This window comes from Lissotriton helveticus, chromosome 6 (genome assembly GCF_964261635.1).
Source record: "Lissotriton helveticus chromosome 6, aLisHel1.1, whole genome shotgun sequence".
NCBI lineage: Eukaryota > Metazoa > Chordata > Amphibia > Caudata > Salamandridae > Lissotriton > Lissotriton helveticus.
The window spans coordinates 774,148,248-774,160,431 of NC_136067.1; the positions used below are offsets into that span (position 1 = coordinate 774,148,248).

The 12,184-nt window shown below is 47.8% G+C and overlaps 1 protein-coding gene across 4 annotated transcripts in view; it reads left to right on the top strand.

The window, feature by feature from the left end:
- Positions 1-12,184, top strand: part of RRAGD (Ras related GTP binding D) — a 197,754-nt gene that overhangs the window by 133,918 nt on the left and 51,652 nt on the right. For all 4 annotated transcript variants that reach the window (XM_078648275.1, XM_078648274.1, XM_078648276.1 and 1 more), the window contains exon 4: positions 3,000-3,114. In XM_078648275.1, coding sequence (XP_078504401.1) covers positions 3,000-3,114 — 115 coding nt within the window. The remainder of the gene's footprint in view (positions 1-2,999; positions 3,115-12,184) is intronic.

Genomic DNA, 12,184 nt, shown 5'->3' on the forward strand with positions numbered 1-12,184 from the left:
CTAAACGGTGGCCAGCCATTGGAGAAGAGGTCCCAGTGACTTTCTTCTTTGGATCTAAGCCCTGTCCTTTTCGGATTGGGGGCGTGTTTTTGACATTCTTTCTAGGCTGTAAACAGCCAAAAACACGCCCCCCAGTCTGAAAAGGACGGGGCTTAGATAGAAAGAAGAACCATTTGTCTATAAGGGCCGTCCTTTTCAGACTGGGGGGGGCGTGTTTTTGACTGTTGTTTACATCCTAGAAAGAAAGTCAAAAACATGCCCCCCAATTTGAAAAGGATGGGGCTTAGAGACAAATGGCGAGCGCTTGTTTTATGTATCACTTATTTTAGTAGTAGCTCGATAATATTTGTTTTAATCTTTGGTTTGCCCCTGTAGTTGGTGGGTTTTGTTTTTCTGGTGCTTCGTTTATAAACCTTGAACTTTTACAGAAAAAAAGACGAGAAAAAAGAATGGGAGACAAACACATAGCAGCCCTTCTTTTATAATGAAAAATCACAACATTCACAGTAATTTACATGTTGAGCTGTAAAAATAAAATACGTACGTGTACCATTGCGTATCTTCTAAAGAGGGGGTGCACTGTAGGAAGGATCTGTTTTTCAGTCTAGATGCAAAGTCCCACTTCCTGTAAAAAGCTTTGGCCTTCTGTAAAACAAGTGATCTGAAAATGAGCCACTTTATGTTATGTGGGGGGAAAGCTGGGAACTCGCCACTGTGGTTTCCCTAGAAGTGACCAATCCTGTAAAACACGTTTCCTGTAAATATCAATGTCACAAAGCTGTAAAAAGTGGTGGGGGTGCATGCGCACACCCACACCCCATTTTCTACACAGCACTGGTGTAAGATTGCACTAGAGCAGAAGAAGGCAGTGAGACTGGCTCCGCCTCCTCAAAGGTGCAAGAAAGGTGATTCTTCAGCAAGGAAGGAGGTGGGGAGCACTAGGTGACTGCCGTTGAAAGCGAGTGTGCGGCTGCACCACACCTAGTTCAGACGGCGAAGCCCGAGCCTGGAGCAGGGGAGGGAGCGCGCGGAGTGTGAAGAGCTCCAGCCGAAGGATAAAAAGCCTTTTCGGGCTATACTCGGGAGTGTTACCCTGCCCGCCCTCTTGGTTTGAGCTGGTTCCCGGGGCAGCGAGAGGCTGCTGGGTAGGATGCACCCGACGGGGATGTGGACGATTCTCCTGCTGGTACTGGCGGCCTGGACCCTGCCGGGCTCCCGGGCGGACACCTCCATCTGGACGGCCTACGTGAACTGCACCTACACCAAAAACAACCACACCCGCTCCGACGTGGGGGAGCTGGGGATGTTCGGCCAGCACTCGCCGAGGACACGGGTGCAGTGGGTGGTGACGGTGCCCGAGGACGAGGGCTACACTGCCTGCTTGCCCGGCGCCAACTTCACGGCGCCCCCAGAGGGCGCCTTGATAGCGCTAGTCCAGCGGGGCTACTGCACCTTCCAGGAGAAGATAGAGAACGCAGCCAGCAAGGGCGCTATGGGGGTGGTGGTGTTCAATACCGAGCCCGGAAACAGCGTCACCACCATGTCCCACCCAGGTGAGTGTGGACCTAAGACCAGCTGGTCATCCATCCTGCTAACAAGCCACACTGAAGACAAAGAGCCCACCAGGGGCTTGAGGATAGCCCCCAAAACTACACGGCATAAACCTGTATTGCAACAGTGTTCAGAGTACATGTGGGAAATCATCACCGGCCCAAAATATAATCCAGTAGCCATACCTTCAGGCCAAAAGGCCTCACTATGTGGGTCCCTCAGCTAAACTGCAAGTTCCAGAATGCTGTTTTGTTACCTGCTGAGCCAGGACTAGCTCTCAGTGTCACCTCTGCCACAGGTCAACTTGGCAGCTAGGGGTGGTAGTTTCCTTTGTGTCCCAGTATTAGTAACGTAGGCTTTCTCATAAATTCACGAGACATCTAATATATGGGATGGATTATCCGTTTGTGTGTGTGTGTGTGTGTGTCTCTCTGTGTGTGGGGGGCTCTATGTGTGTGGGGGGCTCTGTGTGCATGTGTGGCGGTGTGTGTGTGTATGGCTCTGTGTGTGTATGGCTCTGTGTGTGTGTGGGGGGGCTATGTGTGTGTGGGGGTCTGTGTGTGTGTGTGGCTGTGTGGCTCTGTGTGTGTGTGGCTCTGTGTGTATGTGGCTCTGTGTGTGTGTGGCTCTGTGTGTGTGTATGGCTGTGTGTGTGTGAGGGGGGGCTATGTCTGTGTGTGGGGCTCTGTGTCTGTGTGTGGGTCTGTGTTTTTGTGTGTGACATTTGTGAGAGATTAAGCTATTGGCATTGTAAATGACAATGCCATTTATTTATCTGTTTTCAAAAGCAACACATAAATAAAAATGTTGTCATTTACAATGCCAATAGCTCTAACTTTTGCAAAGGCGAGACCGTTTCATTGTAAATGTTTTTTTTTACTAGTGATGTTTTTAGGCACTCAGATTATATAGGCAGCTAAATTGTCACTCACACGTTTTATAACATCGACGTTGAACTGGAGGCTACAAGTAAATCACCTAACAGGGCACCTGGAGTGCAGGCAAAATTAATAGGTCAATTTTAAAGATCATTGACAAAATAAAATTGAAAAAGGGCACTTTGAAAGAGCCTTGACACTGTAAAGAAAGGAACTATTTTTAAACAGATGTGCACCAAGTACACAGGTTTTGTGTAGTCACTCGAAGTGATGAGAGCCGCATGCTTTGTTTAGCGGAATCAGAATGTGAATGACAGTTCAACTGACAAATGGTTGAAGCTTGATGACCAAAGCCCCTTCTATATATGTATATTATGCATGAATTGTTTGGAAAAGTATTGTCTGGCCAGACAGCTAACGCTTCCTCACTGGCCAGCCTTAAAAATTAGTTTTCCAGGAAATATTCTTGTTAACAAAAATCGTCCTTCTACAAAGTGCATTTTAAAAATAAATGTTTCGTTTTCAAATGGAAAGAAAATGCTCCTGGTTTATTTTATTTTCTATTTTCAGTTTTTATCTTACAAGCATATATGACCACTCAATCTTCGAAGCATTTAGCAAGGTGGTTCAGAAGCTCATCCCACAGCTGCCGACTCTAGAGAATCTACTAAACATCTTTATCTCGGTAAGTAATCTCATCCACTGGTGAGTTAAGAGATGCTGCAAAATTTGCTAGATATAGTTCAAAGCACCAAGATTTTCAAAGCTGCAAATGTAGTAAATAATAGGTGATCTGCACATACAAACATTCTGGTACTTGATTTTAGTGTTATAGGCGTGTTGTGTTATACGTGTGGTTCACCGTTGCCCCTGAGCACAAGAACGTACCTTTTTTATTTATTAAATAGACGTAGGTGCCCATATCAACTATAATATGATGCATTCCTGGAAGACAAATCATGGACCTCATAAGTTTTATTTAGATTAAGCAAGGTACGCCCATGATCATTTATATTCCTCTATGAGGCATGGATGTTTTCAAGGCACCCACTGGATTGTTTCCTTAAGCCCCTAGGCTTTTTATACAAGGCCAACGTCTCACCTAGTCCTTTTCAAATGGCATAAACTAGTGATGAAATCCCTGAAGTTAATACCCCTGAACTACAATGCGTGCATTTGGCGAACACTGTTCCTTCGTAGTTTTAAGTATCACATTTTTTTTTCTTGCTTTGTAAACTCTTAGCACATTGAGAAGAAAGAGGAACAGGTTCTTCGCCTCTTGTTGTAGGCTGTTTCAGAACCCTCCACTCATAATTGTTATGCTTTCCAGTTCATGTTTTGTAAAATATTGAAAGCCGCAGCACCTGACGGTCTCATTGCATTATAGAAGCACAGATCCACTTCACAAGGTAATAGTGTTTACTCTGATATAGTACTATTGTTTGACAAACTACAAGGCATTAAGGGTTTACTTTCAAGTGCTCCAGGCGAAGGACTGTTAATTCTGCACTAATGAGGTTGGCGATGCCAAGTGTCCTTTTAAATTGGGGTGAAGAATCAACTTGTATTTTGAATTGAAACCTCAGAAATGATTAATTACTAGAGGAATTAACAATTCTGGGTCCAGTTCCACTGGTAATTCCCCATTCTTATTGGCATGCTCCTCCTCCAGAGCCTTTGGCTGCTTTCAGCAGCTCGAATACTCAGGTGAATGCTTATGGGCCGGCGGTGAAGCCACAACAAAATAACACTTGGATATTCAATGAAACTCACAATGGAGGCCCAGCTATTTTTGAATTTCAGATGGTAAGGTTAGTTTTTTTAATTTATCAAGTAGGGAGATCCAGCATCAGGGTCCTGCACTATACAGGGTTTCTCCACCCTTTTTCGTATCTGGCCTTTTCTTGAGGTCATGGGGTAGTCAGTCTTGCTGGGCAGTATCCTGTTTGGTTACTGTCATTTTCCACTTATCGCAAGCCAACAGTATGGGTGCTGTTCAGCAGGATAGACAATGTTCATACTTGACTCTCTCAAGATACAAACTGCTGTAGTAGAGGAGTCAAGCCAAGGTAATGGGGATTTAAAATCTCAGATATATAGTATGAAGAGTAAATACCCAAGAAAGCTAATGCTATTTTTTCTAAGCACAATATAGCATTTAATTACAGGTATGTATAAAGATCAATTAGTAATAACACAAAACAACTAGAATGTGTGAGTATGTTCTGTGGCTGAATACGACCACAAACAGTTAATAATAATGGCATTAGTAGAACGCACGACTGCTCCCGCAGGAGTGTCTGGCGTTAGCAAACGGTGACTGACCAGGAAAGAGTAGACCACTGTGTCTGGTTTAGGCACTGAACAAATGGGTTTTAAACCTTTTCATAAGATCCTTTCTGAAGAGGCGAACCGTAAACTAGATAGCAATGACTTCGAAAGTTTTGCCGTCAAGAAGGTAAAATATCTTTTGCCCCGCCTAGCTCTATTGATCCGCGGAATGCAGAGGAGCCTCTGTGAGTTAGACCTGAGAGATAGACTGTGCCTGTAAGCCTTGAGTCTACATCTCAGGTACAGAGGTCCGTTATTCTCAAAAGCTCTATAGGCAAAAATAAGAGCCTTAATGCTGATGCAGCCGGCCGCAGGGAGCCAGTGCAGCTGGCGAAGGCGAGCAGACACTGATCGCTGCATCGGGACCTTGAGAATGATGCACTGCGGCATTTTGAATGATCTGCATCCGATGCACAAGGTATGCTGGCAGTCAAAAATAAAGAATGTTAGCATAGACCAGTTTGGCAGTGACAAGGGCATGAATGATCTATTTACGGGAGGCCACAGGCACCAAGTGTAGTGTCATAGCGCTGGCATGTTGGGCCCTTTTGATTTTAGAATGTGTCTACCTTATTCTTATCTCATTTAACCCTGTGCTACCTGTTAAACCTCTTTAATCCTCCGATGGATCTTGTACTGTGCTGAAAGGGACTCGAATATTCGGAGGATGAGCAATTATCAAATGAGGACCAGGAATAGGATAATTGCTACCATATAATTTTATGTATTTATCACTCAAAATCCCACTTATTTAAATCGGATAGTAACAACAGTCAAATGAGTTTACCCACCAGTAAATAATGAGTCGGAATCAGCAGAGTTAGTTTAAATCTCAAATTTAAAAATGACATCAGAACATCAAAATAAAGGGCATACAATCCTAAATTTAAATGAAATCAAGGTATTTAATAAAACATTCGCAAACTCTACGAGATTCAAGTATATAGGGATTGATCTTCTTCAGCCGAGGGAGACTAGTTATTTAAATAAAATTTAGTCAACAGGAAAAATCGGTTGTGCATCATACAAAGCCTTAGGTGAGTTCAGTGAGTTTCAAATGACCAGTCCAATTAATTCAAGACAGAATATTTGTCTCTGTCCGACACTGCAGTATGACACAAGCCCTATCATCCAAAAATGTTCAACTACACGAGCAATACCAGCTGGCAGCAGATCGCAGTATTACGTCACAGTTTGCATTGTTCCTGGAAGGCCAAACTGTCAGTCGCTGTGCCACAAGATGGGTAAGCAAGCCTCTCTAAAGCAAAGGGGCTCTCTCGTTCAGTTCCAAAGTCTGGCATCACCAAGAATATCAGACCACTCTGTCCCATTGGTGGTCTTCAATAGAATGAGATGATTTAGTAAGCAAATCATACAAATTTAGAAGAATTAAGTAATACATAGCATGTAATTAGTTTCTAAAGTATCTCTTCTATCATGTAACAGTTTTTGTTTCCAGTTCAGTTGGAGTGTGCTACACATGTCAAAGGAAGCAATTGAAAGTTGGAACACAAGTGGCAACTTTACGAAAAGTTCCCATAAGCGTCAGACTAATCAGTTAATAAATTCCCGTTCGGAAAAAGAAGCAAGATTTGAGGCCTACATGAAATACAACTCATGCACAATGAAATTGTGCTAAAATATGAATCTTACATTGCATAGCATAATGTATTGATCTTACAATTAAACGTATTAATGTTATTTTAATAATATCGCAATTAATTCACTGTCACAAATATTTTTTGTAAGTTTCTCTTGCACATTGTATGTCATTAAAGCGTACATGTTTAAAAACACAACAACTTTTACGAAATGCTATTTTGCTAAACTTGTCTAGCACTTAATTTTTTGTCATTTTCAGCGCATGTTACACAATTTAATGCACTATTTATCTCTAATACGTGAAATGTTTTAATTTTCACATATGAATTTCTTAGTTTCCGTAATTATCACATTGGTTATTCATGAGATCATGTCATTAAAGTGTTAAAACTCGCATCTATTTACTAAAAATAAATGTAGCATAAACTCATTCTAACATTCTGCATGCTTTTACGATGCAGTATCTAAATTAAAACTACCTTTTTGTCATTTCTAGAAATGTGGAGCTTAAACACACGTTTTGTCATTAGTGTCACAATCATTTTTCTTTGTAAAATGTCATAAATTAATGAGAGGAAACACTTCTGCTCTATCAGTAACTAGCTGAGAGCGCCTTGACCTGTGATTCGAATGACAGAGCGGAATCAAATTTGATGTCCAGATTTCTAACACAGGATGAAGGGGAAGGGGCAGCCCCAACCGAGAGAATCTGGGATTTTGCTTGTACCAAAAAAGAGAACTTCCATTTTTCGGAATTAAGCTTGAGGCATCTCCCTCCCATCCAAGTGCTGACAGCCTTGAAGCAATTTTAAAGGGCTCAAAGGCGACCTGCGCATCTTCCTGAAAGGAGAGCAAAAAGCTGTGTATCTCTGCATATGTTATCTTCAGACCCCAGTATTCTATGAGCTTGTATAAAGGGTTTGGGATAGATATTAAAAAGCACGGGGTTCAGGGCAGAGCCCTGTGGAACTCCATGCTGGAGAGGCCTGGGGTCAGAGAGAAATGGCGGAAGAAACACTGCCTGCAATCTATCCTCCAAATATGAAGCGATCCTGGCCTACAACTTCTCCTGAATTCCTATTGTGTCTGTTCAGCAGGATGCGTCTGAAATTCAAAGCAGATGATAGGTCTGAAGAATGATCATAGCTGATGCACCCCAGTCTAGGTTGAGCTTGATGAATCGAAATTTGCCTAGCAGTGTAACGGTAAGTTTCAATTCTATTAAGGACACGGAGGCGAGGATTATGCTTTTGTACCTTCTTCGCTGTATTTATTACAAAAGTCACAGCAGCCAAAAACAATCAAATAACAACAGCCCTACCTTAGAACAAAGGATATGGGCAAACAGAAACAAAGTCCATAAACCACAACTCCCATGAGTATTAGTAGGCAGTCCATAACATAGTCCTTTCTCAGTCTCCAGTGTAGCTATACAGGACGTCCCCTTCATGACCACTTCCTCTTTCTTCGCGCGAGGCACGCAAACTCATCACTGATCCTGCTTGGCACCATCATTTCCTATCAAGAAAAGTACCACAGCGTCAGCAGTGAAAGGGCATCCAAAGTACAAACAAAGCAACACAGTCAAGTCCCAACAGCATAAGACTGGAAAACCTGAGTACTTACTGCAGTACGGGTGGGAATCACCGCAGGAGACCGGGCGGGATAATCCTCGCCTCCGTGTCCTTAATAGAATTGAAACTTACCGTTACACTGCTAGGCAAATTTCGATTCTATGTCAGGACCGGAGGCTTCAGATTATGCTAGTTTAAAGCTTACTCACCACTAAATGAGCAATGTCAACCACCGGTTTAAAGTAAAACCTCTTAAACGTGGAGTCCGAGGACCAATCCGCAGCTCGCATCAAATCCTCCAAGCGAGCTCCTAACGAGAACGCCTTCGAAGCCATGGCTCCTCTAGCTGAATGAGCACCAAACTGCTGAGTGTCAATGCCTGCTTCCTGCATTACCCACCGCACCCATCTGGCGATGGTGGGAGAAGAGACAGCCTTGTGCGGCTTTCGCAGCGCGATTAGCAACTGTCTTTCGCCCGGAGGACGAAGTTCCAAGGTCAGATCCTCATAGGCCTTCAAACACTGGACCACACACAACTTGGGAGAATCCACGAAGCATGGGTAGGAAATCGTGCGCGAGCCACACTTCGTGCGACGTCCCAGCGTGAAGACCACCCCATCAGGGGAAAAAACTCTCGCCGTGACATCCAGGGCGCGAACATCGGACACCCGCCTGCACGACACCAGACACAGGAGCATCGCCAACTTCGCTGAAAGCTCCTTCAACGACAGATACCTATTCTGAGACCATGACAAAAAAAGGTTCAGAACGAGATTAACATCCCAAAGAACCGAATAACGCGGTTCTGGGGGCAGGGAAAGGCGAATTCCCCGTAATAGGCGACACACGAAAGGATGTTCACCCAGCGGCACACCAGCAATCGGTTGGTGGCCCGCCGAAATCGCCGATCGCATCGCATTGATAGTACGATAAGCTAACCCGGCCGAAGCCGATTCTGCCAAGTAGTTCAGCACTGGAACAACACCCGCGACCACGGGATCCAAGTCCCGTCGAAGACACCAACGTGACCATTTATTCCAGGCAGACCGATAACGTTTCGTGGTGCTGCCCGCCCAGGCCTTTGAGAGGAAACTCTCAGCCGGTCTCGAAAGGCCCGGGAGCGACCAACGTCGCCCGAAAGCCTCCATGCCATGAGGTGAAGGGAGCTCTGAGTGAGCAGATGATGGGGATCCCCGTCCGCGTTGAGAAGAAGCCGCGGAAACCGGGGGAGTAGGATTGGAAAATCCCAAGAAAGTTCCAGTAGAACCGGAAACCAAACTTGAGACCTCCACCACGGAGTCACCAGGACTACGTCCGCCCGTTGGCGCCCTCAGTATCGGTGAGAACGGAGGGAAACCGTAAGACCTCTCCACGCTCCAGTTCTGGAGGAAAGCATCCGTGGCCTCCGCAAGAGGGTCCGGCCTCCAACTGAAGAAACGCGGGAGCTGGAAATCCAGACGAGATGCAAAGAGGTCCACCGAGAACGGGCCCCAGGCGGCATTCAGGCAGCCGAACACCCGAGGATCCAGTTTCCACTGACTGGAGTCCCGCAGGTAACGGGAATGCCAATCCGCAACCTGATTGTCCCGACCCGGTAGGTATTCGGCCGTCACTGACACCTGATGTGCCAGGCAGTAATTCCAAAAGTCCTTCGCCAAGTCCGAAAGGGCCTTGGAACGAGGACCCCCCAGGCGATTGACGTAGCGGACCGCCGAGACATTGTCCATGCGCAACAAGACGCAGGAACGGACCGTGTCCTTGGTCCAGCAACGAACCGCAAAGGACCCGGCCAGCAGTTCCAGGCAATTGATATGGAGCTCCTGCTCCTCGAAAGACCAGGCGCCGCCTGTGGAAAACTCCCCACAACGGGCGCCCCAACCGTCCCGGCTGGCGTCGGACCCTATCACCAAGTCGGGGACAGGCCCGAAAATTGCCCGGCCATTCCAGGCCTCCATGTGAGCAAGCCACCAGCGCATCTCCTCCTTCACGTCGTCCGACAGGAGAACCACCTGATCGTACGTCAGACCTCTCCTGAGATGATGCGCCTTGAGGCGCTGAAGGGCGCGATAATGCAGGGGCCCCGGAAAGATTGCCTGGATGGAGGACGATAGTAGGCCCACCACCCGGGCAATCTGACGGAGAGAGGTGTGCGATCGCAAGATCGTCTGGCGGAGGATGTGCCGGATTTTTCCCAACTTCGTGGGCGGGAGACTCAAGGTACACCGCACGGAATCCACAGTAAACCCGAGGAATACCACCGTCTGGGACGGCACCAGAACAGACTTCTCGCTGTTGATAACAAACCCCAGACTCTGGAGTAGGGACACCGTCCGGCGGAGCTGAAGGTCTAACTGTACCGGGCACTGCGCCATCAACAGGATGTCGTCCAAATAGACTATCATCCGGACACCTTGGCTTCGCAAAAACTCCACCGCCGGCCGGAGGAGCTTGGTGAAACACCAAGGCGCTGAAGAAAGTCCGAAAGGAAGGGCGGTAAACTCGAACACCTGACCTCCCCACCGGAACTGCAGAAAGCGCCGGTGCGGGGGATGAATGGGCACCACCAGGTACGCATCCTTGAGATCCAACCGCACCATCCAATCGTTGGGAAGCAAGACGTCCCTCAGAAGATGGATACCCTCCATCTTGAAATGCCGGTAGATCAACCAACCGTTGAACTCTTTGAGGTTGATCACCGGACGCTTCCCCCCGTCCGGTTTGTCCACAAGGAACAAATTGCTCAAGAAACCTGCAGGGTGTCGAACCGAAGAGCAAATGGCGCCCTTGCGTAACAGATCCGACACCTCCTCGTCCACCAGAAGTGCGTCCGCACGAGAGAAAACGATAGGGAGGGGAGGCCTGTCTTGGCGGGGTTGGTCGTAGAATTCCACATGGAAACCCCGTATTGTTTGCAAGACCCAAGCGTCCGTCGTCCCCCCACGCGGACCTCGTCCGCCGAAATGAGACCTACCTTTAGAGGTGTTGCCGGCACCATTGTTGAATCCACCACGGCCACGGAAGCGCTGTCCTCTGGTGGGATAGAAGGTGTTGTAGTTCTGAGAGGAGTTAAACTGCCCTCGTCCGGAGCCTTGATTCCTGTTGGTCGCTTGCGGACCACCACGGCCGGTCGCGCGCGACCGGCCCCTCTAGAGAAACGTTGGTGGAACACCTTCTTGATACTGGACTGGGCCCTATCCAGGGACGTGAAAGTATTAACAAACTTCCCTAGTTCCTTAATAAATGGTTCCCCAAAGAGACCACCCTGGGCGACAGCTCCGGCTTCCGAAGAGGCTAAATCGCCCAGCTTAGGGTCCAGCTTGATTAGGAGGGACCGTCTACGCTCGGTAGACAACGCGCAATTCGCGTTTCCTAGGAAAACTACCACCCTCTGCGCCCAGTTAGAGAGGACTTCAGGGGGGATGGCCGCCCCGGACTCCTTGGCCTCCTCCGCCATGTCCAAAATCTTAGTAATGGGACCAATGGCATCCAAGAGCTTGTCTTGGCAAGCACGCCAGGAGCGGTCAATACCTTTGCGGGGATCCTTAACGAATTTAGCCAAAAATGTGGCCATCTTCGGGTCCAACTCCGGGGTCAAGGCTACCTTACCCTCCAATGTAGGCCTAGGACACTCCCCGCGCAAGCAACTCCTCGCCTCCTTCTCCAGGGGCTTGCGGAGGCGACCAGCTACGAACTTCGCCACTTTCTCCCCGGGAGCCCAGGCAGCGGACCGCGGATGCATAATTTCGTCCGGGTCCAACATCCCAGAGGTATCCCGGGGGAGCTCGGCGGCAGAGCCCGAAGGGCGCCAAGAACGCTCCGACCCATCCTCATCATCAGTGTCCACCGGGGAGGTAGGCGCAGGAGACAGAGGAGCAGTGCCAGCAGAGCCCGAAGGGCCCGGGGCCGGTGAAGGCGCAGGCGCGGGATCCAGTGCCTTAGCTAGGAATGCGTCCCGCAACCTCTCAAAGGCGTCCTTGTCCACACCATGCGAACCGCCCGGCACCGCCTCCCGACAGGGTTTCTTAGGGGCCGGGGGAGTAGACCCCGACGGGGCGGAAGACCCAGTAGCCACCCCAAGGTGCGCCTGAGCGACCCTCTCACATTCCTGGGTAATACGGGCAGAGAGGCGGTCTTCCATAGGCCCCACAATTTCAGTGACACACCTATAAATCGAGCTGTCTACAGCTTGGTAGAACTCATCGTCGTTGAGGTAGCCCTGCGACTCCTCCTCCTCGTAATATTCATCAC